The sequence below is a fragment of the Cnephaeus nilssonii genome (assembly GCF_951640355.1).
Source record: "Cnephaeus nilssonii genome assembly, chromosome: 6".
In the NCBI taxonomy this organism is placed as follows: domain Eukaryota; kingdom Metazoa; phylum Chordata; class Mammalia; order Chiroptera; family Vespertilionidae; genus Cnephaeus; species Cnephaeus nilssonii.
In genome coordinates, this window is record NC_137077.1 from 8,258,296 (window position 1) to 8,285,896 (window position 27,601).

Below are 27,601 nucleotides of genomic sequence, written 5' to 3' on the forward strand. Positions count from 1 at the left end.
TGGGGAGCAGAGCATAGTTTATTGTAAAACAAGGGTTTTCCCATTTGATTATAATTGTACTGTGTAATTACATACCATTTGGAAAATACACGTGTTCTAAATGTGTCTCAGCCCCAGTCGAAACTGACATGTATATTTAGGTCTCCTTGGACTCTAACCCTGTCTGTCCCCACAGAGCGTCTGATCTCTTGCAAATCTAGTCTGGTCCCTGGTATTTCTGGAGTCCCTGGGGGTTACTGCACAGCGCTGCAGGTCTCCTAGCACCCTCTCGGGGCACCCCGTCGCAGGCAGACCTGTTCCTGGTTGAAGACATGCGTTCTGCCTCTGCTGGGGCCAGCCTCACCAACTAGGGCGAAAGGAGAAGGAAGGGGTTAGTCACTTCCGTGGAATGACTGGGATCTCACACAGGTTCGTGTGGACGCCCAGCTATCACGGGGCTGAGGAGGTAGTTCTCCCACCTACACGGCAGCCTCCATCGGTCTGGTTCACAGCTGGGCCCCACATGTGCCCGGCACACAGGTGCTAAATAACACTTGTGCTTTGAAGAGCTTAATGTCTGGCCCCTCTGGCTGGAAACGCACACAGGCCATGTGCAGAGGGACCAGTGAGGTGACCGGCAAGGACAGGCAGAAGGCATGTCCACGGAGCAGAAACAGAAGACACCCACTTCTCTCACCGCCTGGGGCTTCCTCCCCACCTCCCACTGCCCCCACCTGCCCTGGGAGTACCCACCACCCTGTCCTCCTTGTGCCATTCCATTTACCTCTCCTCCTCGTTAATGGCTTATCTGGGACCTGTCCCTCCTCAAGTACCATGAGGACAGAGACTGTCTTCTCTCACGGGATCCTCCGTGCCCTGCAAGCACCTGGCCCAGCTTGTGCTTGCTCCAAGACGGGCAAGGGAAGGGTGGGCAAGACCCTTCAGAATATGAATCCTCGTGTAGAATAGTTTACCCCCCAAATCTGCCTCTGGGTTATTAAGAAGCTGGAAAATGTACCCAGTGGGTAAAAGGATATGGATGTACAGTGGAACCTTGTTTCTCAAACTTAATCCATTCCAGAAGGCCTTTCAAGAGTGATGTGATCAAAAATTGAATCATTTTTTTCCCATTAGAAATAATGTAAATTGAATTAATCCGTTCCAGACCCCCAAATGATTCCCTGTTTCAACCTTTCTTATATACAGTACTAGAAGCCCGGTGCATGAAATTAGTGCACAGGAGGAGGGTCCCCTTAGCCCAGTCTGCACCCTCTCCAATCCAGGACCCCTTGGGGGATGTCCAATTACCATCTACAGTCAGACATCCCTCTCACAATCCAGGACTGCTGGCTCCTAACTGCTCACATGCCTCCCTGCCTGATCACCCCTAACTGCCTCTGCCTACTGGCCTGGTCACCCCCAACTGCCCCCCCTGCTGGCCTGGTCACCCCTTACTGCCCCCCCCCTGCCGGCCTGGTTGCCCCCAACTGCTCCCCTCCTGCCGGCCTGGTTGCCCCATGCAACCTGCTATTCAGTCGTTTGGTCGTCCCTCACTAAACCCCCTGCCGGCCTGGTCGCCCCATGCAGCCTGCTGTTCGGTCGTTTGGTAGTCCCTCACTAACCCCCCTGCCAGCCTGGTTGCCCCCAACTGCTCCCCCCCTGCCGACCTGGTTGCCCCATGCAACCTGCTATTCAGTCATTTGGTCGTCCCTCACTAAACCCCCTGCCCGCCTGGTCGCCCCATGCAGCCTGCTGTTCGGTTGTCCATCTGGTCGTTTAGGTCGTGACGGCCCCTGGCTTTATATCTATTAGGCTATGTCTAATATACTGTTTAATTTATAAACACTTCTCTTAAATTTATCAAACCAACCCCTACTAATCTTAAAGGAATTTTTTATATATCACTGCCTCTGAAATGCTATCACAGGCTAACTGCTTTTCCTTTATCCGATCCACAACCGTTTTTCTACCTATTCAGTTGCCTGTGATTGCTATTTTGTGAGCACTTTCACACTCTTAGCAACATTAGCATTAACTAATTGATGGCCTTTTTATTTTATTTTTTAAATACATTTTTATTGATTTCAGAGAGGAAAAAAGAGAGAAACATCAATGATGAGAGAGACTCTGGGGATCAAGTCCGCAGCCCTGGCACATGCCCTTGACCAGAACTGAACCAGGACCCTTCAGTCCGCAGGCTGATGCTCTATCCTCTGCATCAAACCAGCCTAGGCTGATGGCTTCTTTATGTTTTAAAATTATGCTAATTGCCAGCAGCCAAAGCATTCTCTCCTTTGCCTGTTGCCTGCCAGAAGCCTTTTGTCACGCTGATACCTCACTTGAAAGGGTTGTCTGTTCGAAAATGGAAATTTTGGTCCACAAGGGAGACTTTTTTTTCTGTGAATAAGTTGGCCTGGAACCAGGTTGTTGGAGATGGGAGACGTTTGAGAAATGAGGTTTGACTGTAGAAGAATGGGAAGAAAGCCCCCCCCCCCCCCTCTTAAAACAGGGGGTCCCAAACTCGCCACACACAGAATCACTAGGAGAGCCTTTAAAATGTCCAAAGTTCGGGTCCTACCCCCCATCAGTTAGACCCACTCATTGGTGTGTGTTAAGGCTTCCCAGGCGATTTCAACATGCAGACGAGATTGGGAACACTTTCTTCGTCCTTGGCCCCGTCACAGGCCCCAATTAATGGGTCAGTGAATGAACTAATGAGTGAATGAATGAATGAATTTATGAGCCTCACAGTCTTCTGTGTCTCTTTCCAGCCTTCTGTGTCTCAGGCCGTGGCCTTGCTATCTGGTCCCATCCCACCCTCTCTGTAGAATTAAGGAGGAATTTTGAAATTCTGCTTCTTTTCCTGATAGTCGTTTTCATTTTCTACAAATAGATAGTTAATGTCTCTGAATAAGAGAGTCTAGGAATACAAACTCCTCTTCAAGTAAAGATCCTTTCCCAGCTCATTTGAAGTGTCACCTTTATCATGAAATGCCACTGACGTCATTCAACACAATTGGTGCACCTGCCGTGTGCCCAGCCCTACTCACCTGCCGGCGCTCTGCAGAAAGACAGCCAGCCAGCACCTAACAAACAGATTTCAGAAATGCATGGTCAGCGCTTTGGGAGAAAAGCACAGGATGCTGGAAATAGCAGGAGGGACCTCCTTTAAGGGAGGAGTGTGGGTAAGTCCTCTCTGGAAAAGGCAGTTGTGATTATGGGTCTCTTTCCATGCCTACCTGGTTAGCATCCCCACTCATCCTCGGCAGCCTTGCCCTTCTTCCTCCCTCCTGGTTCAGCCTCTGGATGATCAGCCTGTAGCGCTGGGACTGCCGGTCCAGCTCCTGCTCCAGCTCCCGGGCGAGTGTCCTCAATTCCTCGGCCGTCTCCGTCCTCGCCCCCTCTTCCAGGTGCCTCCAGTTCTCCTGGATGCTTCTCAAGTCCTGCATGAGGAAGTAGCCAGCCCCAGCTACGCTCAGCATCCGGGCACCGCGGGTCAAAGCCAGAGCAGGCGCCCCCGCCGCTCTCTGCACCCCTGTGGCCCTCCAGAAGGGCACAGGCCTCGTGGCCACGAAGTTCCTGACCCTCGCAATGAAGCCAGGGTTGGCCTGGGCCCTCTGGAAGGCACGAAGCTGCCTGATGCTCCCGAGAGCGTTAACACACCTCCCGACGAAACTCGCATCAGAGAAATGTGTCCCTCCCCCAGTTCCAGCCTCCCGGTCTGTGGAGAGACTCGCCAGTCTGCTGGCTCTGTCTCTTGCTGCCGAATTGCTCCTGTTTTCTAAGACATTTGTGAAAATGTTGGTGGCAGCAGCTGCTAACCCCAGGCTCTGCCCTGCTGCTGCGAGTAGCAGGCTCCCTCCTGTGGTCACGGGTGCCAGAGCCACACCCAGGATGGTCATGACGGCGGACACCGCCCCCGAGGAGCTGGCCACCAGGCTGGTCTTGGTGAGCATCTTGTGGGTTGTGTCAACTTGGTCTGCGATGCTGTGAAGGTCACTGATAGTCTTTTCCAGCTGATGCTTCCGCCAGGGAAACTCTTGGAGAAACATCATCTCCTCCTGGGACGGGTTCCCAGATGGCCTGAACCCTTCCTCCCGTCGCATCAGCTCCTGGACCACCATATAGTACAGCACATCGACTTCATCCCTGTGGGCGGACACAGCACACGCATGTTTTCCCAACTCGGGGACAGGCTCACCTGGGAGGCTAAAGACTTCTAGGTCATCTCAGTTCTTGAACACACTTGGGGAGCAGCGCCCTGGGAGTCAAGGTACAATTGGGGAGCAGTGTGGCAGAGGGTGGCCCTCGGGCCTGGCCCCCTTGGTGGCAGGAACTGGGGATGCGAGCCCTCTGCACGGCCTGACTGGCTGTGACAGCGATGTGATGAGTCAGACACAATATAAACACATCACTGGCTTTCGTCACCAAGTCTTTTCTTAATAAATATATCTCTGTCCGTAATGTGTGCGTCTGCACAGGCTGTGAGCAGGTGTGTCCTGGGAAATGGAGCATAAGAGCCTGTGGAAGCTGTGTCTCCATTTCCACTTTTTCTGTTTAAAGGGGATCTACCTGGAAATTGTGGTTGCTTCTGGGGAGGGAGCGAGCACCTGGGGCCAAAGCTTTGAGGGACACTTACTGTTTTACTGCTTGCCCTCCTGTTTCTTTCAAGTTTTGTATCACGTGCATGTATTAGACGCATTTTAAAAAATGGTAAAATAACCTACATTTCTAAAAAAAAAGGTGGGGGGACCTCCAGGGAGACACCAAATATCACCTCTCCCCTAGGGGAGGGCTCCTGGCCATTCCCTCGGACACGCGTGTATTTTGGAAACGGGAAGCAGGTTTCTAACAGAGGGTGGTCGTGCTTGGGAACAGCGGTTCTACTCTGCTCGCATGTTCACAGGCCGGGAGAGGCGCCTTGTCTCATAGGACAAGACACGGGGCTTCCAACGTGGACACCGTGGGGCTGTGCCGGATGCTGCAGTCGACTTCCCACGACTCGTGAGAGTCTGACTTGTATGGCCCTCGGGTTCGTTCCACAGACGGGGCCTGGGTTTGGGATATCGGAGAGTGTGTCTGTGGGAGAGGAGGCAGGGCTCGCAGGAAAACCGGACTGAGCCCAAGCAGCCCCAAGCCCCAGAGGAGCTGTTGACAATGGCGTTAGAGCCCTCTGCTCCCCGGCAAGCCATCAGCAGCCTCAGGTAGACCGGCCAGCTGACCCCTCCCCAGGGAAGCAGGAGCGGCTTCTGACATCCTTCCCCATCGAGTCACTGCAGGCCCGGTGCGCGCCAGCCGCCTTCCCGGTGCTGGGATTCCGGCAGCGAGCACACCAGCCGGTCCCTGCCCGCACAGGACTCTCCTGGTGCTTCCACCCCAGACATCACTGCTCTGGGCTCACCTTCCCAAACGAAGCTGCTCCGTCACCGTCTCCCACGCCTGCCAATCAGAGAGGAGCCAGCGCAGGTCTTCTGTGGTCACGGTGGCTAGACCTTCAATGATGCTCTGGTGAAGTAGACCATCTAATTATAACATTTGGGAACAAAATAAGCAAAGTTAGAACACATCAAGAATTGTAATGTCTCGCAAGTTGCACATCATTTTTTTGCCTAATGATTTCAAACAAACGAACCGTGACAATGCCCAGAGCTAACTAGGATGTAGTCAAACTGGGCATCTCTTAGGTTTCTGGTGGCTTTTGAATTTTTTTAAAATATATTTAATTGATTTTTTACAGAGAGGAAGGGAGAGGGATAGAGAGTTAGAAACATCGATGAGAGAGAAACATGAATCAGCTGCCTCCTGCACACCCCCTACTGGGGATGTGCCCGAAACCAACGTGCATGCCCTTGACTGGAATCGAACCTGGGACCCTTCAGTCCGCAGGCAGATGCTCTATCCACTGAGCCAAACCGGTTAGGGCTGGTTATTCTTTTATTACAAGGGTCTCAGATAAGAACTCAGAAGGGTAGAGGAAAAATAATTTTCCTCCCCTCCATAGATAATGTTGCCTAGCGACCCTTGCTTAGAGTCTCTAACCTGCAGCTTCCTGTATTGCTCAGAAATCACCCCCGATCCTGTTAATTTTTCTCATTTACTTCCAGTAACTTTTCAAATACATATTCTTGTTCACGTGGCTTTCATAGCATGCTATAACTGTGTCTGTTATTTTTATGTAATATTGTAGGACAAGTGTTGTCCATATTGCTACACCATTGCCAGATGTTTATTTTTGATGACTCTGCTCTTTCATCAAGAGGGGCCTGCCTTCGTGTTTACAGACATACTCCCTTCCTGTGACACAGGGGGGTCTTCATGTGTTTGTCACCTGCGTGAGTCCCTCATATAATGGCACTGACCCTGTCCTGGTTGCTGTCTCCACGCTGGCCAGTGACTGGGCCAGGGATTGGCTCCCACGCCCGCCTCTGCTTTCTGACTGCTTGCAGTTCTGCGTGCAGGGCCTGGGGAGCTGCTTATATTTCTCGTTAAACTGGGGGAAGGAAGCTACTTGCTGTTATCGTGTTGACAAACATGTGCCTTTGAGGAGGTCTCAGCTTAGATCCTGATTAAACCCACGGTCTGCTGCATCCCCTCCTGCCCAGCGATGCGATATGGCCTCTCAGGATTCTATTCTCCCTCCTCCTTTTAAGTAAGATTTGCCGCTGCTTCACATTCCGTGCTAACGTTATTTCCTACTGTCTCTTACTACTGTGTTTTCTAACTTACGCGGTTACTCTGTAGAAACAGTATTCATTTTTAATACTCCTCTGGGCTTCACTGAATTTTTATTCCTTGCAATAGTGATTAAATGAATAACTCATGAACACATAATGTTGGGTTTCTTTCCTATTTTTTTCAATATTTCTTTTTCTTATTTTGGTTCCATATCTCATTAGGCTAGCTTGAATTCCTAAATTATTTAATTTTATGAAATTGACTCCAGTATTTTACTGTTGGCAGTTAGTTTACAAAAACACTCTTTCACCTAAGGCAGTACGTTTTATTCCCGTATTTCTGTACTTTAATTAGGATGAGGTGCTGAGTTTTTAGACTCTAATGAGATTATCATAATTTTCCTTTTTTATTTATCCCATGAGTATAGTGTATTATGTGCATAAATTTCCATGTATTGAATTATTCTTATATTCCGTGGAAACCACTGCAGATTTTTGCATCAGTATAGTACAGATTTATATGTTCTAGTATCGTATGCATTATGTTTATCTTAGAGTCATAAATGATACTGAACTATAGTTTTCTTCCCTGAAAACTTCATAGAATATAGGTAATAACACATTTCTGGAACAATTTATATGACATGAAAGTTGTTTTTTTTTCTGAAATTCTAAAAGAGCTTTCAGGTTTCTTTATGTTTGCCACATCTTCCTGGGATGCTTTTAATCTTTTAAAGTTTTTAATGTGAGTAATAAACATGACTGCATTTCTCTTCACTGAGCCCGAAACCTCTCTCTCCCACCCTCCCCCTGTCCTTTTTTTAAAAAATATATTTTTTTTATTTATTTCAGAGAGGGAGAAGGTGAGAGAGCGAGAGAGCGAGAGAGAGAGAGAGAGAGAGAGAGAGAGAGAGAGAGAGAGAGAAAGAAAGAAACATCAATGATGAGAGAGAATCATTGATCCACTGCCTCATACACGCACCACACAGGGGATTGAGCCCACAACCTGGGCATGTGCCATGACTGGGAATTGAACCGTGGCTTCGGGAATCAAACTCTTCAACCGTGAGCTATGCCAGCTTAAAGAGTTAAGAAGCAATAACAAGCCTGGGGAGTGCTCAGTGGTTGAGCGTCAACCTATGAACCAGGAGGTCAGGGTTCGATTCCCGGTCAGAGCACATGCCCGGGATGTGGGCTTGATCCATGATTGTGCAGGAGGCAGCCAATCAAAGATTCTCTCTCGTCATTGATGTTTCTATCTCTCTCTCCCTCTCCCTTCCTCTCTGAAATAAATTAAAATATCTTATTTTAAAAAAAAACATAGCATTAAAAAAAAAGAAGAAGCAATAACAAAATCCCTACTCTTTCAAACTGCACTTGGTTCTCATCTTCCGTAAACAGGAATTTCTCATGTTCTTTGAAAAGGTGTTTCACAGAAGAAGAAACACAATGGCAGATAAACACATGAAAAGTTGTTTAACATCATGAGTCGCCAGAAAATGCAAATGCAGACCACAGCGAGACGCCATTTCCTTGGTCACTTTGGCAGAAGTAAAAAGGATGCCGGGAGCATCCTGCGCTGAGAGAGGGGAGGGAGTGTTCTCAGACACGTGGCAGGAGCCTAGAATAGAAGCCTTTGGAAGGACGGTTTGGAATATCAGGTAACATATAATGTACACAGGCCCAAAACGCGGCATCACCCTGTAGACATTCATGCCATGCAAACACACCGGCGTGTACACAGAGACACGTGCAAGGCTGTCCACCAGGTCCTTGTAGTGGTGGAAACAAGTGCACACAATTTGAAATATCCATGAAGGGAGATGGTTTACATGAAAGTACACCAATATGAGATAAAGGCTTAGGATGTGAAAAACAACGAGGCAAATCTATCCAAACTGACCGGGAATGAGACCTAGGATATACTAAGTTAAAGGAATGGGGGGGCGGGGAGTGAAGAATATGATCTTGATTTATTTTAAAGTATTATATATGTGGTATAGGACTAGGGACACATTCTGGAAGGATTCACCAAACATGCTACTTTTGTAATAAAAACCATTAAAATAAAAGAATTTAATAATAAGGCATCTTCATTCCTCATTCTTTTATCATAAAATCTCCAACTCCTACAGGAAGCGCAGTGTGCAGGGGGCGCTGCTGAGCACCCGGAAAGACACAAAAGGCATCTATGCTAATAATAGAGGAATATGCAAATTGTCCAGGACACCATCACAGTAACAGTAACGGCCAAACAGCAGGCTGCGTGGGGCGACAAGGCTGGCAGGGGGGTTAGTGAGGGACGACCCAACGACTGAACAGCAGGGACCTGAGGCTGCGTGGCACCAGGCCGGGGCGGGGGACCTCAGGCTGTGCCCCCCACCTGGTGGGGCTTGACAGGGGACCTCAGGCCACACCCCACAGCCCCGATGCCAGGTTGGGGGACCTCAGGCCTCATCCCCCACCTTGGCACCGGGCCAGGGGACCTCAGGCCATGCCCCCTGCCCTAGTGCCGCGCCAGGGGACCTGAGGCTGTGCCCCCCACCCGGCGGGGCTTGACGGGGGTAGGGCCAGCTGGGTCTGGGTCTCGCCCAATGGGGTGGGGCTGGCCGGGTCTGGGTCTCGTGCAATTTCGAGGCACAGGCGGGTGGGCGGGGACTTGACTCTGGGTCCCACAGCACGCCCCAGACTCTAACAGGAGGGAGATTTTCATATACATTTTACTAATTTTCTTTCATCTCTGACACTTCTATTATAGAGAAAGGACAAATAGCAATATTAAAATATTTCCTCTAATTAATTCCCTTTTAATGTGCACGAATTTCGTGCACCGGGCCACTAGTTTTAAATATTAATACTGTCCTCTTTAAAAATGTACACATGACATGTTTTTCTAAGCTGTTATTTTGGCCCTCTGCATTATCTTTGTTTCAGGATATCTCTTGTTTGCAGAAAATTATTCAAATCTGATTTTGACTCAATTTGATACCATCTACTTATTACTGCTATTAGTGATTGTTCTGTATTGCCATTGTTCCACTTTGATTTGAGGCACATTAGCTGAGGAGTTCTGCTTTTGTTGCTTTGCTCTGCCCAGACAGGCCCGGTGTAGGGCTCAGCTGAGTGCTGTGCCGTGGCGCCTGGACGTCTCTGGGAGGGCGGGTGTCTGCTTTCCTACCTCCACTGTCCCTCGCGGAGGGCACATTAGATAAAGGCTCAGAGTTCATGATACTAAATTGTTTATGTTAAAAGTCATAGCTGACTGTCTCCCCTGTCCTGGCCTAGAATAGATCCTGGGGGGGTGACTCCCCTTTATCTGGGGGAGGGGTATGTGGGGAGTGAACGGACTGAGGCTAGCAAAGCAGAGGGAAACTGGGCCTCGGCAACACGGGCCGATCCCTCTAGTGGGAGCCCTTGGCATTTACACCTGCATCAGAAGTAAACAGAACCCTGACCGGTGTTTCATCACGCTCATAGCCACTTTCACGAACCATCATGTTCCGTATCCCATCACATTTCCGGAGTGAAAAGTGAATCTTCCAGCCCTAGCTGGTCTGGCTCAGTGGGTAGAGAGTGTGGGCCTGTGGACCCAAGGGTCCTGGCTTTGATCCTGGTCAAGGGCACGTACCTGTGTTGCAGGCTCTTCCCTGGCTAAGGCCCTGGTCAGGGTGTGTGCAGGAGGCAACCAATCCATGTGTTTCTCTCACATCGATGTTTCTCTCTACCTTTCCCTCTCGCTTCCACTCTCCCTAAAAAAAACAATGGAAAAATATCCTCGGAGGAGGATTTAAAAAAAAAAAAAGTGAGTCTTCCTCTGGGAAAGCTCAGAAAATCACATTCTCTGGGAGAAGGAATAACGAGCCTCCTGGCCTTGCCTCGCTTCCTCTCCCTAAGAGGGCATGTCCTCCCGGCTTGGTTTAGATTCCCCGGCATGAGGGACATGCCCGGCACAGGTTGGACCCCCCTACGTCTGAGGCCGGCGCAGCGATGCACGCGGGCCTGCCCTCTCTCCTCCCACGAGAAGGGTGAGCTGGCCCCAGCGCGTCCATCTGGCCCCCTCACCTCTCAGTTGGGCCCTCGAAGCTCATCAGCTGGAGGCCCATCCCTGAGATCTGAGTTTGGGTTGAGAGGGAGGAAGAGGCTCTCTGGGGTTCAATCACCTAATTAAATCCGTTTTGCCAAAGGACTGTGCTCCGGAGACCCAGGCCCGCCCAGGAGAGGAGGAGGTGCTGTCCTGGTTTCCCATCGCCATGGTGTCTGGCCAGGACACTGAGTGAGGAGGTGTGGCTGGCCCAAGGCCAAGTTCAGGGACTTCTGGGGGTCCTGACTGCACAACCACAGGGTGACCTCCGACCTGACCGTAAGAGCCTGCCAGCTGAGAGTCGCAGGGGCTGGAGGGGGTCATCTGCATATGTATTCTGATTTGGGGCTTATGAAATACGGTCTTTGTGTCTAAGGGACCCAGGATGAGGTGCCTCTAGTTGGGGGAGGAGTGTGAGCAGACCTCATGGGAAATAGGGCAGGAGTGGGACCTAGACCCTCACCCACATCCAGGGCCCCGGGCCACTTCCCAGTCTCCAGGGTCACCCGCTACAGGTTGAGATGGTGAACCGTGGTCAGAAGAAGCCGCCGAGGAGAGGAGAGGGTTACCTAAGTGGATTCCAGCTGGTGCCATGGCCATGGTGCCTCCCGGGCTCCTGGTGCTTCTCTCTAGAGGTGGCGACGGGTCTGGGCCGGGAGAGACGCCGCCTCACCTGGTAAATGTGAAAGCAGACCCACTGTCACTCAGGAGGGTAGTGGCTTCATAAAGAGCTGAGACCTAGAAACGCAGACCTGGGAATTCACAAACATGTAACATCCACGGGAGACGGCGAGCTCAGTGGGAAAGCCAGCTGAGGGGGGGGAGCCCTGGGAAATGCCGACAGCGTAGAGGGGATGAGGATTAAAAGGAATCTTTAAAGGCTGTCAGAGGGAGTTGTCAAGAGGTAGGAGAGGCAGAGGGAGGAAACCAAAGTCTCGTTCTTCTCACGCCATGTCTCCTGCCTGTCTGCAGTATAGAGTGATGAAGATGCTCAGAACGTTTTGTGTGAACTCTTGCGGTGAAGATGAATGGACCAAGTTATCAGTTTCTCTTCTCTTGACAATTATCCGCTAGCAACAAAAATGAGGCAAGCTTCATCTATTAGAAACTAGAAAGAATAGGTAAAAAAAAAAAGAAAGAAAAAGAAAGAATAGGTCAAATAGGTTAAAAGGACGCCAAAAGCAATGGGAGCAAGGCTTTGGGAGGAAAAGGGGAAAGAAAGGATGCCGGTAATGGCAGATTTCAGAAAAGGTAGGCAATGGCTACAGATTTTAGGGGGAAAGGCCCTCTTCAAGGGGAGGGGCATTCGCAAAGTGAAAAACTAACGTCCCTTTTTCAAACAGTAAGAATAAGGTGTGCGGGTTGGCACTAGCCTGGATTGGTTCCAGGAAACAGTGAAGACGGGAGTAAAGGAGGAACAGCCATAGTTGCAGGATGCACGTTGTCCCTGAGACGGAGGGAGGACAGCATCTGCACCGCGAGCAGGCTGAACGCTGACCAGCGCCTCTGCCTGGGGGGAAGTGAGGACTGAACCTCAAGTCGAAGGCCCCACATGAGAAAGAGCAGTTCTGCCAGGACACAGCTCTGGCTTCTTCCTCATTTGAACCTCCCACCAATAGGTGATCCATACAAAACAGCAGCCAACGTAAGGTCTACACAAACATATTAGCTCAACAATCAAAAACAACCAACCCGAGTGAAAAAATGGGCAAAGGACTTGAACAGACATTTCTCCAAAGAAGATATACAAATGGCCAATAATAAGCACATGAAAATATGCTCCCTATCACTAATCACTTAGGGCAATACAAATCAAAACCACCATGAGCTACCACCTCACACCCATTAGGATGACTACTATAAAAAAACCAAAATACACAGAAAGATTGTGTGATTGATGAGATTGTGGAGACATTGAAACCCTGGTGCACTGCTTGTGAGAATATAAAATGGTGTAGCCACTGCCAACACTATGGCAGTTACTAAAAAAATTAAAGATAGCATTACCATATGACCCAGCACCTGGAACACACCCCAAAGTTCACTTCTGGGAACACACCCCAAAGAATTGAAAGTAGGGTCTAGAACAGATATGTGTGCGTCCATGTTCATGGCAGCATTATTCACAATAGCTGAAGGTAGAAACAACCCAAATGCCCGTTCATGGATGAATGGCTAAATAAAATGTGGCATATAGCTGCAATGGGATATTATTCAGCCTTAAGAAGGGATGAAATTCTGATAATGCTGTAACATGGATGAACCTTAAAGACATCATGTTAACTGGTGTGTTTCAAAAAAACAAAAAAAGATTAAACGAGACAATTTGGGTCTTCTTTACAAACAAACTTTATAGCACTTCATGAAGCAGGCAGTCTCCACCCGGAGAAATGCAAAATGAGTGGAAGGCAGGCAGCTTTTTTGGGGTAAAACAAAAAAACAAAAAACAAGAGGAACAAGGTAGAGACAACAGATAAAATCTGATTGGCTGGGGCCCCACAGTGGGCCTTGTTTGGGGTGAGGAGGCCCAGATGGTGGCTGGATGTTGGGGGTCGGCTGTTTCTGGCCCAGCAGGGCACCTACAGGAACACGAAGGTTACCTGAGTTTTGCTGACGCAGCGCCCCAGGTGGGAGCAGCTCCGTCTTTGTCCAAGAAAGTCATTTCAGCATCACTGAGTGAGTGAGCCAGTCACAAAAGACCAACAGTGCACGATTCCACTTACGTGAGGGATCTAGAAAGTCAAATCCACAGCGATAGACAGTAGAAGGGTGGTGACCAGGGGCGGAGGGGCCTGGGGAGTTAGTGTTTAATGGGTCAGTTTCCGTTTGGGAAGATGGAAAGTTCTGGAGATGGGCAGTGGTGATGGTTGCCCAACAATATGAATGTGCTGAATGCCACTGAACTGGACACTTAGAAATGGTTACAACAGCCAGTTTTATGTTATATTTTACTACAATAAAAAATATATATCACCAAAAAAAAAAAAAAAAAAACAGTAACAACAACAAGAAAAATAAATGGCAAATAAAGAATACTCACCGGGAAAGTGTTACCAAAAAGCCAATGAAAATAGCAAACACTGATTTGGCAATTATTTTTTTTTAAAGCCAGGGAAGCAATTTCCTTGACAATGCAAGATCCTAAAATAGCTCTGAGGGTTCAAGGAAATTAACTGGGGACGCTTAGGAAAGACGAGACGAGAAAAATAAAGCCGTCACAAAAATAAATGCTTATTGGAATTCACATAAGGGAAAAGAGACCCTATTTTTTTAAAAATTTAAAAAGCAACCCTGAAGACAGATGAAGAAAGTGAGCAAATGAAGTGAAAACAAAGTGCTGGAAAACTTCGGCCAGAGTGTACAGAATCGAGGCTCCGTGCGCTGATTGGAATCCCCGAAGACGAAAACTGGGAAATGTGGACAGAACGGATGTTGGAGCAGCGCCTATAAAGCTGTGAGGAATATTTTTGTGACATGCTCTTAGGTGCATAGAAGTAGAGATATTTTTATTGATAATACCTTACATTTGCTTTTTAGAATTTATGTAGAAACTGATAATGCTTCTCCTTGACTTTTTATTCAGACCTATACCCTTCATTTTGCAGACACTGCAGATAAACAAAAGGAAGCAGAGTCAAATCCCTTTGATCCCCCCTGGCGCCCCCCCCCCCCACCATGATAATCACCGAACAACAAATATTTTGACTGGCATATCTTAATATATAAAAAGCCAGGGGCCCTGACGACCTAAGTGATGGAACAAATGACTGAACAAACAGGCTGCATGGGGCGACCAGACCAGCAGGGGGGGTCAGTTGAGGGCAATTAGGCTGGCAGGGAGGCAGTGAGGGGTGACTAGGCTGGAAGGGATGGCAGTTGGGGGAGACCAGGCTGGCAGGGGGGGCAGGCAGTTAGGGGCAACCAGGCCGGCGGGGAGGGGGAAATTGGGGATGACCTGGCCAGCAGCAGGGGGCAGTTAGGGGTGACCAGGCCAGCAGGAAGGGCAGTTAGGAGTGACCAGGCTGGCAGAAAGAGGGCAGTTGGGGGCAACCTGGCCAGCAGCAGGGAGCAGTTAGGGGCAACCAGGCTGGCAGTGGGGGGCAGTAAGGGGCAACCAGGCCAGCATAGGGAGGCAGTAAGGGGCAACCAGGCCAGTGGTGGGAGGGGGCAGTTAGGGGTGACCAGGCCAGCAGAGGGGGGAGTTGGGGGCAACCAGGCCAGCAGAGGGAGGCAGTAAAGGGCGACCAGGCCAGCGGTGGAGGGGGCAGTTAGGAGCGACCAGGCTGACGGGGAGGGGGCAGTTGGTGCAACCTGGCCGGCAGCAGGGGGCATTTAGGGGCAACCAGGTCGGCAGGGGGGCTTTAGGGGATGACCAGGCAGGCAGGTAGGTGAGCGGTTAGGAACCAGCGGTCCAGGATAATGAGAGGGATGTCCGACTGCCAGTTTAGGCCCTATCCCCAGGATCGGGCCTAAACCAGCAGTTGGACATCTCCCAAGGGGTCCCGGATTGGAGAGGGTGCAGGCTGGGCTGAGGGGACCCCCCGTGTATGAATTTTGTTCACCAGGCCTCTAATCCATAGATATAAAGAGCCAGGGTCCATAATGTCCAAAACGACCGGAGAAACGACTGAATGCCAGGCTATGTGTGCAGCAGGCTCGGGTAGGCAGGGACTTGTGGCAGTGGGCATGGGGACGGGGGAGGCGGGGCCCGGGGGAGGGCGGCCTGTACTCCCCACATGGTGGCAGCGGCTGTGAGCCCTCTTGATGGCCCACAGGCGCAGGCACCACCTCCATGCCACATCTCCACTTCCGTCAGTCCCACCAGCTCACAGCCTTTTCCCCCTTTCCCTCCCTCCCTCCCTCTCCTTCTCAGAGCTTCTCTCAGAAAGAGGCCTCAGCCCCTCCCAGCTGGGGAAGAGGAAGAGAGAGAGAGGGAAAAGGGAGGGAGAGAGGGAGGCAGGCAGGCCTGGAGGACTGCTGAGAGGAAAAAGAGAGACAGAGACTGGGAGAGACTGGGATGGAGAGATGGAAACAAAACAGGCCTGGATGGAAGGGAGGCCTGTGGGGGCCAGGACCTGAGATGTGTCACCGACCCCTCCCCAACTCACGTGTGGTGCTCGGGAGTGAGCAGGGGAGCCAAAGCCACAGGCAGGGATGGAGGAGGGTGCCCTCCCCTCTGGAGGCTCCCAGTATCTTCAAACTGCCCTACCCACTTCCTCTCACCCCCTTCCAGGGCCTCTGCTCTGGATGGGGCCTTTGGAATCCAGGGCTCTGGGGTTTTACAACAGAGCTGGGGCGGGAAAGGGTAAACAGCACCAAAGATGGCTGATACAGCCACCCACCTCTGCCTCAGCTGGACCAATTAGTTCAGCCTCAGAACGTGGCACTCAGAGGGGATCCCTACTTCCCCAGCAACGGCTCTAGGGCCTCGGCCCCAGTGCCAACCTCCTCTCCCCCTTGGCCCTCCCCACAGCTGGTGCTTGCTGCAGCTCGTGGGCCTTACTTAGCCACCCCTTCCTTCCCTGTTCCTACAAAGGAGGCTGCATCTTATATTCATATAAACTTTGTAACGTTTTTTGGGGAAAAACACACACACACACAAAACGATGACCAAGAGAATGCCGCAGTCAACATTCGGAGTCCCGCTTAGGAGAATGGAGAGAAGGGAGAATTCCATAAGTTGGCCGATGCCAAGCTATTTCTGAGTGACTGCCTGGCGTGTGACAGTTGTGTGACCGCAGAGGAAGGAGTCCGAGTTTCTCAGCAGTGGTAAGGACCAGCGAGCAGGCGGGCAGTAAGGAGCGAGGGGTTCCAGACTGCGAGAGGGATTTCCAACTGTCGGCTCCAGGGAACGGGCCTAAGCCAGCAGGCGGACATCCCCTGAGGGGTCCCGGACTGCAAGAGGGTGCAGGCCGGGCTGAGGGACACCCCCCCCCCCCGGGCCCCGCACAAATTTTGTGCACCGGGCCTCTAGTTATTTCATAAAGGACTTCACATTCATTTCCTCGCATTTGCTCCAAACAACCTTGAGAGGCGAGTGCATGTGTGTCTCGTGCATTCTACAGCCGAGGGAAGCACAGTGCGCGCAAGTGGAGGGAGGACTTACTCAGGACTCTCCCCGTGGGCGCAGTATGTGGACGCCGGGGACCCTCCCTTCAGCTGGTCTGCCTTTTGCTTCTGCGCCGGGTCCCCACACGTGAAGCCGCGTCTCTCTAACTGGGGGATTTCAGGCAGATGGGATGAGGCAGCCTCGAGCCAGGTTTCCAGAGTCCAGGCCGCACTGACCGCCGTCGGCTGCGCCGTGTGGACAGAGGACAGAAGGTTTGACAAATAAGTAACCGCTTATCACCAGGTGGGAGGAGGCACAGAACTATTTGGGTTTCTCCTCCCAGTTAGACCTCTGATGGTCAACAGCTCCGAGGAAAGAGCGTGTTTACTCGGCACAGGACCTTGTCCCGGCACAGCCCCCCGCCCCCCCCCCCCCCCGCCCTTGCTTTCCTTTCAGTCGTTGGGATATTTTTGAAGCAGGACGTGACCCTGAGGACAAATGCACCAGCACATCTCACGCACCAGCACTTCCCAGACTGCATTGTCCCCAAGGCCTGGGGACCTCGTCTGATTGCCGATTTGGGCTCCGTGGGTCTTGGAAAAGGCCCGACAGCCTGAGTTTCCAGCCACACGCCCAGGAGGCGCTGCCACTGCGGCCGCCGCTGCCTGCCAGTGCCGGCCGACCTGAGTAGCTCGTGGGCAAGGAAGCCTCGTCCGGGTCCCTGTGGCTCTCAAGTTCCAGGCAAGGCTTTTGCCTGTGGCTCGCGGCCCGCTGACTTGACCCCGGACGGTTCCCAGCCCTGGCCTCTGTTTTCATCCCCAGATGACCCCCCGGTGGACAAACACAAAGTGCCACCGCCACGTGTCCAATGGGGACAGTTTCGGTTTCGCAAAGATGAAGCCAGTCCTGGCGTGGATGGCGGTGATGGCTGCACAGCGCTGCACATGGACTTGGAACGGTCCCTGTGCTGTTCGTACGTCTCACCACACGTTTTAGAAAGAGAAAGGGAATTGCACTTATCCAGGTTCCAAAACATCGTTAGCGCCACACACGGGGAGGCTGTGTTCATTCAGCTGCCCCAAATCCGGTTCCTCTTTTCTTCAAATATTCTTTTGATCCACCTTCTGGATCAACAGAGGGGCCAACCCTAAATCCTCAGACTTGCCCATGAGCTCCAGAGCCTCACGGGGCAGGCCTCACGGGGCAGGCCTCACGGGGCAGGCCTCACGGGGCAGGCCTCACTGCACGGGCTGTGTTCGCCACATAAGCTCTCCCACCATTTGGAGAATTCAGACACCAAACTGTGACTGCACCCAGATAAGGGTGAGAGATTTTATAAATAATATATATTTTTAAAGGAATGTAGGCAAAGAAGTTGGCTGAGGTTTCTGCAGGCCACAGCTGTAAGGAGGAACCTGCCCCCTGGGGGGCGACAGCAAAACTCAGGAGGTGGAGGGGGTCCAATGGGCAGACGCCACCTTCAGGGAAAGCCTGGGCTGGAAGGTTCCCAGGGAGTGCCCACGGTGCCCACCCGGAGACTGCTGTAGGCTCTACAGCAGCGGTTCTCAACCTGTGGGTCGCCTAGCAGGGTCGCCTAAGACCATGGGAAAACACAGATATTTACATTACGATTCCTAACAGTAGCAAAATGACAGTTATGAAGTAGCAACGAAAATAATTTTATGGTTGGGGGGTCACCACAGCATGAGGAACTGTATTAAAGGGTCGCGGCGTTAGAGAGGTTGAGAACCACTGCCCTAGAAGGATCCCTTATTTCCTACTCCTGTTTCCATGTGAAGGGGTTTCATCCAAGCACACGCCTGGCCTCTCTCCCTCTCTTGCTCACCAACTCCCAGGGAGCATGAGCAACTGACACGGTGGGCACGTTGGCCGGAAGGAACTGACGTTGACTTGGATCCGCTGGCCTTCTGAGAGCACTCAGGACGCTGTGCTCCCAAGCTGCGCGGGGCTGGCCTGACATCGGCCCGTATTGCTTTCGGACATACTTTCTTTGGCTGCGACACTGGGCACCGACGGAACACAGTGGCCTTTTGGTTTTCTTTTGGTTGAAAGTCAGATTTTAGACCGAAGAGAGTGTGACTTATGGGTGACAACACCTTGCATTTCATCACAAACTCAAGGGCCACTTGAAGCTCACGGTTGGTGAGGGTGCGCTGGGACGAGCCGGAATGATACAAGAAGGCCCCTCGAGACCACCCACAGCTAGTCAGGTGCTAATGGAACCCCAACCTCAGTTGGGGTTCACCCCCCTTCCCCAGCCATTGTGATTGAGATCCCTAATTTGCTTCTGGTGTGGGAGGATAGGTCATGAGCAGGACAGCTGACCACCCGAGGTCACAGACCTCGGCACGGCAGGACAAATTCACTGGCGGCTTTGAAGGTCCAACGCGCTGGCAAAGCCTCACAGCGTTGAGTGTGGCATCGGGGGCATCTGCGAGCTGATTGCTCCACTTTCATTGGAATCTGTGCTTCTTCCTCTTCTTAAGAAAACACGTGTTACATGTGGGGATGGACAGCTTTCTCAGAACTCGTGGTCTGCCTGACCACCGTAGGGCCCGGCACCCCCTCGGGGCACCCCACTCCACCCAGAAGGAGAGAACAGTGGTGGGGTGGGGTTGCCCTGAGTAGCTTGGAGAGGTAATGGGCTTCCTTTGGTGAGGAGCGAAGATTTAGTAACTAGTGGAGATATGAGGTGAGGCATTTGTTCGCCGGAACCCCAGGTGGAGCAGATGATGCTTCAGAGAAGGAGACCGAGCCATGGAGAGCAGCTTGTGGCTGGAGGCTTGGCAGGGAGGGAGCCAGCAGGAAAGCTGCCCAGGCTGGGTCAGGAAGGGGGAGGGGCCAGGCAGAGGGGGGGGGCTAGACAGAGGGGGGGGGGGCTAGACAGAGGGGTGGGGCCAGACAGAGGGGGTGGGGCTAGACGAGGGGTGGGGCCAGACAGAGGGGGTGGGGCCAGACAGAGGGGGTGAGGCCAAGCAGAGGGGGGTGGGGCCAGGCAGAGGGGGGGTGGGGCTAGACAGAGGGGTGGGGCCAGACAGAGGGGGTGGGGCCAGACAGAGGGGGTGAGGCCAAGCAGAGGGGGTGGGGCCAGGCAGCAGGGGTGGGGCTAGACAGAGGGGTGGGGCCAGGCAGCAGGGGGTGGGGCTAGACGAGGGGTGGGGGCCAGACAGAGGGGGTGGGGCCAGACAGAGGGGGTGAGGCCAAGCAGAGGGGGAGGGGCCAGGCAGCAGGGGTGGGGCTAGACAGAGGGGTGGGGCCAGACAGAGGGGGTGAGGCCAAGCAGAGGGGGGAGGCCAGGCAGCAGGGGTGGGGCTAGACAGAGGGGTGGGGCCAGACAGAGGGGGTGAGGCCAAGCAGAGGGGGGAGGCCAGGCAGCAGGGTGGGGCTAGACGAGGGGTGGGGCCAGACAGAGGGGGTGGGGCTAGACAGAGGGGGTGGGGCTAGACAGAGGGGGTGGGGCCAGGCAGCAGGGGGAGGAGGCGTTAGTTCCAGAGCTTCTGCCCCTCCTGGAAGACAATCTGAGAATGAGAGACGAGGGAGAATGAGCCTCTCCCACCTCCTTTGATTTAGGCTCAGACGTTTTATCAGGGGTTTGAATTTGCCGAGGTGTTTCCTCCCAGACTCCCATGTGTGAGTGGGGCTCCGCCATCCGCGCCCGCGTGGAGTGGTGGGTTTCACTCAGGTTACACTGACTTCGTGGCTGAAGACACCAAAGCTCAGGAACGCCGGCAAATGAGGGTCAGAGGTGAGTCTCAGAGCTCCCTTCTCTCATTCATCCTTTTGTTCTCAACTCCAGGCCTGCCCCAAACAAGCCTGGCCCCAAGCTCCACGACTACCTGTGTCACGTGCCATGTGTTACTATGGAGAATGTTTACTCGGAACTTTACGGATGCTCCTACACTAAGAGATCAGTGTAAAATGTGCGGAGAGCTGTTTACTTACAGCTATGCTCATAAAAAAAATCAAAACAAGGAGCTGAGAGCAACAAAAGCTGAAAACACACGGGCAGAGGCGCGGGGTTACAGCTGCTTAGCGCCCCTGGATCGCAGGCCTGGCAGGTGTCGTCCAAAATGTGGATGTGGCGTCTGGCGTCTTTCCCCTCCCCCTGGACAATCGTTCCCAAATTCCCAACAATTGTTTTACTAATGCGATGGGGGTGGGGGGGGGGGGCTGGGGGGAGGGGGGACTCCTCCTGTCCCTTCATGAGGTCATTTTTTATTTGTTCAGAGATTCTACTTTCAGAAAAGAGTTCTAACAATACTGCAGCAGCTTTTTGGGACACAACCACATCCTCATCCTGCCACCAAGTATCATAAGAAATCGGAACCCATCTAAGCGTTTCTGAAAGGGAAGGTGCTAGTGCATCATTGGTTGCCTTTCGCCTTCTGCTCCTGGCTTCCTTCCCAGACCTTTTAGGTCCCAGCAGCGCCCAGGCGAAGGCTGGTGACCAATCAGAGTGGGTCTCTGGGCTTCTGGGCCGCCTCTTTCCAGGTGGGAGGGGGCGTCTTTGGGGGTGCTGGGGCCCTCTTGCCTGCAGGTGGAGGAAGTCTGGGACAGGAAGGCCGAGGCTTGATGACATCACCGTTCTCCTCTGGCTCCGGACACACCGGAAGCCCACTTGAACCCCTGAGCCTTTTCAGTAGAGGCCAGCCTGAGTTGGTTTTGATAGAGTGATGACTGATACGTGTCTAATGAAAAGACTGCACGTACCGTCAAGAGAATAGTTCACAACCTGAAACAACAGTGTTCATAAGAGCCAGGTGGAACACTGAATAGTAGAAAATATTGTCACGGGACTCTGCTTTTCCCTCCAACGCCAGCGGCTGGGAGGGGGAGCTTACCTTGGCAGATGGGAGCTGTCTCTGATGTCGCCACGTTGGAAATGGTCTCTCCGCTCTTTTCCATTCCCACAGGGACGGGGCGTCTGGCTGATGTGTGTTACGCTGCGGGAGGAAAAAGCTGACCTTGGCCTTCGTATAGTCAGTGTGGTCAAGTGGATCACAGCCCGTCTCTCGCCAGTTCTGTGATCTCAAGGAAACTCACTCCCTCAGGAAAGGAACACGCTGGCTCTCATCTCCGCCCCCCTCCCCATCTCCGTCCCCCCACCCTCTACCCCCTCGTCCTTGGCACTCGCTCCCGAGTCTTGTGGAGAAATGGCATCTTCTAGATAAGCCCCCTCTCTCATGACCTCCTCCTCCCCCCTCTCCTCCTCCTGTTCGACTTCTAAAAATCTTAGAAAGTAAATCCTCCTTTGCCTATTTTGACGTTACAGAAACCCTGATAGCCCATTTTCCTCTCATTATTTCTCGATGAATGCAGATTTACAATAGACATTTTAGAAACCATCTGATTCATCTGTACTCTCTCTGCCCAGAAATAAACACGGCCAGGCCCAGCCGTTTATTCGACAAGCAAAAACAATCTAGACTCCTGCTGCTCCTGCAGTTTTGCATGAATTGTTGTCACTTAACATTATATTCTAGTGGCTCCTCATGTTACTAAAGCGTTTCCGACAGTTCAGAGGCTGTGTGGCGTTTCACCCCGTGGAGGTATCGTTCCGCATTTAATTGCTCCCCTGCTGTGGGATCTCTGGGTTGTTTGCAGTTTCAGTTTTTCTTTTATAAATAACTTTTGATCCTTATAGAAATGTTGGTCACATGTTGGGTTATTTCTTTGGGATAGTCTTTGAGGTAGAATTAATGCATCCAAGATTTCTTTCAAGAAAGAAAGAAAAAAAAGGTTTTCTCTTCTCTAGTTTATAAAGCTGGGTTGGGGGGATTTGGCTCCGGGGTGCCCATGGCCTATAATATAAGCCAGACATGCGCATACTTACTTTAGGCACCTTTAATCCTCTCTGACGCCGTGAAATTGATGGTAATATTATTCCCGTTTTACAAATGAGGAAACTGAGGCACAAGGAGACCTATGTCACACAGTTGGTAAGTGGCAGAGCCCAGCGTGATTCCAGTTGATCTCAGTCAGAGGTGAGTTTCTCCCTAGGGGATATTGGTAATGTCTGTAGACATTGGTGGGAGGTGGGGGTGCTCTGGCATCTGATGCTGCTGAACACCCTGCAATGCTCAGGGCGGCCCCACAGAGAATGACCCCGTCCAGGACGTGAAACTGCCCTGGAGCCCTTCGCCAGCACCTGTGACACCCCACTTCTCATGTTAGTCCTACCGGGCGGGCGAAGGGCAGAGGGGACCCCAGCAGGGAGCTCTTGGGTCCGAACTGGTCCCCTCCCTCCTGACCCCCCGGATACGAGAGGAGACAATGGGGTTGATGACTGGATAAGCCATACTACTTCATTTGAGGGCTCATATTTCTTTTCTTTTTTTAATATATTTTTTTTATTGATTTCAGAGAGGAAGAGAGAGGGACAGAGAGATAGGAACATCCATGATGAAAGCGAATCATTGATCCAGCTGCCTCCTGTACGCCCCACACTGGGGATCCAGCCCACAACCCTGGCATGTGCCTGGCCGGGAATCCAACGGCTCATAGGTTGATGCTCAACCACGGAGCCACGCCAGCCGGTCTGAGGGCTCATATTTCTGTCGGTCTTTGTGCGCCTGCTTAGGGAGCCTTTAGTCCACGGTGTCGCCCGCCGGTTCCTCCCCGCAAACCAACTCCCCCAGCTTCCACTCTGAGAAAAGGAGGGTGACTCTGAAAACACAGCGTGGGGCAGGCCCCCTCCTTCCCAGGACTATCCCAAAGAAACCTACAACCCAGGAGGCCCTGGGGCTGGCTTTGCACTTTCCACAACTCACCCAGCCTCTTTGCTTCTGCAAAGACCACACCCCTGCACCTCGCCTGCAGGGAGCTTCCAGGGAAACGCCTGCCCGTGGTCTCCCACATTCTGGGAGCCAGGCCCTCTCCCTTTAGGACCCTGGGGTCCCCCGCCCATGGGGGCCGGGGTGGGGGGTGGGGGAGACTCCGCTTGGTTGGTCCTATCACACCCTTAATCCGGTTTTCCTTTAAACCAGCGGTCGCCAACCTTTAGGACCTCATGGACCACCGGTTGGTGACCACTGCTTTAAACTTCACATGGCCCATGACGGGGAGACGCCTGTCCTGGTTGATCAAAGAATTTGAACTGCAGTCCTGGCCGGGTGGCTCAATTAGAGCATTGTCCATATGCCGAGGTTGTGGGTTCGAGCCCCAATCAGGCACACACAAGAATCAGCCAAAGAATGCATAAATAAATGGAACAACAAATCAATGTTTCTCTCTATCTCTATCTCTATCTCTATCTCTATCTCTATCTCTATTTTGTCTCTCTCCCTTCCTCTCTAAAATTCAACTAAAAAAAAAAAAAAAAATGAATTTCAACTTCAGACCCTTCCCAGGCTCACAAAGTTGGTAACTGGCAGGACAGGGACTTGAACCCTAGCAGCACGGACCACAGCTCCTGTCTGTAGCCGACCCCTCAGGCCCCCAAGCAGCCTCCCTCCTCTGCCTGCGCCTCACCCGCTCTCACTGCAGCCTGTCTCCGTCCTCACCTCTCGGGGCCGCCAGGTCCACAGGGCACTGTGAGTGTCCGTCCAGGCTGCGAGGGCAGCGAGGGAAGTGGCCATGGCCAGTGGCCAGCGGGTTTTGCTAACCAGGCACAGGCGCAAGCGCCGCCCCCGCCCCGCCCCCGGCCACCTGCCTGCAGCTGCCGAGCCCAGGCCGGAGCGGGGACTGTGCGGGGAGGTCAGGGTTAAAAATTCCTGGCGCAGAAAAGCCAGTGGTCCTCAGCGCCTCTTCGGGGAAGCCAGGGCTTTCCGAGAAGCGGCTTTTGCTTTCACTTTCCTTCTTGCTTCTTTACAGTGGTCAGCAAACCGCGGCTCGCGAGCCACATGCGGCTCTTTGGCCCCTTGAGTGTGGCTCTTCCACAAAATACCACGGCCTGGGGGATTCTATTTTGAAGAAGTGGCGTGAGAAGAAGTTTAAGTTTAAAAAATTTGGCTCTCAGCCGAAACCAGTTTGGCTCAGTGGATAGAGCGGCAGCCTGCGGACTGAAGGGTCCTGGGTTCGATTCCGGTCAAGGGCATGTACCTTGGTTGCAGGCACATCCCCAGTGGGGGGTGTGCAGGAGGCAGCTGATCGATGTTTCTGACTCTCTCCCCCTCTCCCTTCCTCTCTGTAAAAAAATCAATGAAATATATTTTTTAAAAATTGGCTCTCAAAAGCAATGTCAATCGTACTGTTGGTATTTGGCTCTGTTGACGAATGAGTTTGCCGACCACTGCACTAGTAGATGTGAGGGGAGGGGGCCGTGCAATCAGAGGGCTGTGTGAGGGTGCAGGACTCTGAAGTGAGCTGGTTCCTCAACCGCCTTGGCCTCGATTCCCCGTCTGTGAAATGGGTCTGAAAACAGCTCCTGTGGCACAGAGCCCTGGTGAGGAGCCACGAGCACCCCACAGGGGCAGCTGGAATGAGCACCCCACAGGGGCAGCTGGAATGATTGCTGTCACAGCTCCGTCCCACGGTGGGAGGGGAGGACAGGAAAGCTCCCACACCTTACCTGAAGTGTGAAATGCAAAATACTCTGAAAACGAACTTCTTTCCTGGTTCATTGGGTGGTGAAATTTGACCTGAATTGGTGCAAGTTTATGGCTTTCACGCACCCCACTTAATGCAAATAGTCTCTGTTTCACTGGGAAAGTATTGACTGTGCTTGACTAGGGAGGGCTGCTGGGATGTTACACCATGTATTGTTAGGGTCACAGAAGGAGGATTGCACGATCCCAAAGTGGAGAGGGGTTATAAATGTATTAGGTCATCTGGATACCAGATGGGCTGAGCCCCCAAATAGTGCCAGCCCCCAAAGACAGGGAGTCAGAGGTTTTTAAAGGACTCTAGGCGGGCTTTTTCTGGGCGGAGGATTCTCTGTGCAGGTCCGGGTTCTGGGAAAGTCCGGAGGGAGAGAGAATGATCTTAGCAAGTGGAATGTCCGTGGTGAAGTGGCCTAAAGGACAGTTCCCAGGGGAGGGGGTATCGATTCAATGATTGGATCAGACCTAACATTATAATACCTGCACCCCCAAAATTGGAAACTCCACAACACAACTGGCCCCCGTGATTTAAGATATAGGACGGTGGTCCCCAACTCTCCCACTTTGCAGATGAGGAAACTGAGGCTTCTAGAGATTGGTGGCTTGCCCGTGGCCACACAGCGGGGCAATGGCAGAACTCGTCTGTGGGAATGAGCCCGTGGTGCAGTCCTGCGCGGAGATGGGTGTCTCTCCGAGGGTGTGCGAGCCGGGCCGCTGTACCAGCCAGGCCTCCCTGATCTTTCCCCTCAGTCCTGGGGCCTTGGACCAGCCTGGCCACTGGGCTAGGGGTGGTGTTTACCACGGCAGCTCTTGAGAAACAAAAGCCCAGGAGAGGCGGGTGAGCAAACGGATCTGCCCCCACGGGGGACGCTGTGTGTGTGCGGGCGCCAGAAAGGAAGGAGCGCCCTAACTCCGGGAGCCAGAGGTGGGGTTGCTTCATTTTGGAGCCAGATGTGGGGTTGCTTCATTTTGTAAACGCCCCGAAGCTTCCTCTGGGGGAAGGGGGACGCCATCCTGCTGAAAAGAAACAAACTTGCCTTAAGGTACATCAGCCTTTTGGGATCCAAAACCCACTCTGTCAGGTGAAGTCAATCATTTGGGGGTGAAGGTTTAAGCAAATTCAGGTTCAAATATTCTATCAGGGCCTTTTTTCTGAACAGTTCGCTGTGCCCCCAGATGGTGCCTGAGTGTGGGTGCCTGCCCTGCCCCTCTGGGGTTTCACTAGACAGCCTCCTTCGCCCCACCTTCCCAGCTGGTTTCAGCCACACCTGCACCCCACCTCTCTGAGGTCCCGAGCCCTCGGCCCCTCTTCCGGCCTGGCCCAGGCCCCGAGGAGCTGCGCGGGTGGGTGTAGGGACTGGACAGGGCAGAGGGGAGGTGGTATCTCTGCCCCTCTCTCTCTGCCTGAGCAGCCACACAGCCTCCTGCCCTCGTCCTCGCTGTTCCTGTTAGGGGCAGAAATAGAATTCTGGGAACTAACTATAATTATAAGAAACATTAATCATGCTCTGTTAACCGTGATGGTTCTGTTCTGCTTAGAGAAAGCACATTCTCACCTGGCTGGGAGCTGGGAGCCAACAGCGGAATGCAGTCCATCCTCCTGTCCCCAGAACTGCCTGTCATTATGGAGAGATTTATGACCACGTGGTTGAACCAACCTAGTCCCAGAGGCACCTGCTCCTACAACCCCCAGCCCCTGTTACCTGTAATCTGGTCCCAGGGCGCCCTCTGTGACCTTTCCCCCGCTTCTCCTCCCACCTCGCGCCCCCGCCCCAGTCCACATGACTTGTAACCTGTAAGGATCATCCTGTGCCCACTTTCCCGTGTAATCTTTGTCCATCTAACCAATGGAAGCGGCTGGCTCATGGGGGCCAGAGCACCCGCTGCTCTCCCATCCTGCCGGCATCCCTGGGACAAATGCTCATACAGGATTCAACCCCGTCTCTGCTTAACTGGCTCACGTAGCGACAGGCAGCCCGGACCCCTGGGTTGTCCCCTCACATTCCGAGCCACCTTCCTCACCCAGGGGTGCTTTTAGACCCCCCTCTGCCACAGGTGAGCCTCTGGCCTTTGCTCCTGTCCCTTCATCTGCCTGTTTCCCTCCCAATCACAGGTCATATCCGCTCTCCCTCACCCTACTCTCGTATTATTGGTTCTTCTTCTTTTTTTTCCTTTTAAAAAATGTTTACTTATTAAAATTTTTAAAAAATTTTTTCCATTACTGTTGACATTCAATATTATATTAGTTTCAGGTGTA

General features: G+C 52.4%; 1 protein-coding gene across 4 annotated transcripts; it reads right to left on the reverse strand.

The window, feature by feature from the left end:
* APOL5 (apolipoprotein L5) lies at positions 1–24,437 on the reverse strand. 4 transcript variants are annotated; one of them, XM_079774768.1, is made up of 9 exons: positions 24,307–24,437; positions 22,638–22,800; positions 21,646–21,747; positions 16,841–17,028; positions 11,304–11,407; positions 5,381–5,501; positions 3,219–4,128; positions 3,030–3,065; positions 1–346 (listed from the first exon to the last, which is right to left on the reverse strand). In XM_079774768.1, the coding sequence occupies exons 5-9, from the start codon at positions 11,332–11,334 to the stop codon at positions 197–199; spliced, it is 1,248 nt and encodes a 415-aa protein (XP_079630894.1). In that variant the 5' UTR covers positions 11,335–11,407; positions 16,841–17,028; positions 21,646–21,747; positions 22,638–22,800; positions 24,307–24,437; the 3' UTR covers positions 1–196. The 4 variants fall into 4 exon arrangements, with proteins under 4 accessions (XP_079630894.1, XP_079630893.1, XP_079630895.1 ...); XM_079774767.1 differs by having other exon boundaries at positions 24,275–24,395; XM_079774769.1 differs by lacking the exon at positions 22,638–22,800 and having other exon boundaries at positions 24,307–24,388.
* Positions 24,438–27,601: the final 3,164 nt, after the last annotated feature.

Coding starts and splice junctions, on each gene's coding strand:
- APOL5 (XM_079774768.1), bottom strand. CDS start 11,334: ATGGCCATGGCACCAGCTGGAATCCACTTAG. Junction 4,129..5,380: donor GAGCAGCTTCGTTTGGGAAG/GTGAGCCCAGAG, acceptor GTCCGCCCACAG/GGATGAAGTCGATGTGCTGT. Junction 3,066..3,218: donor TGAGTGGGGATGCTAACCAG/GTAGGCATGGAA, acceptor TCTGTTTGTTAG/GTGCTGGCTGGCTGTCTTTC.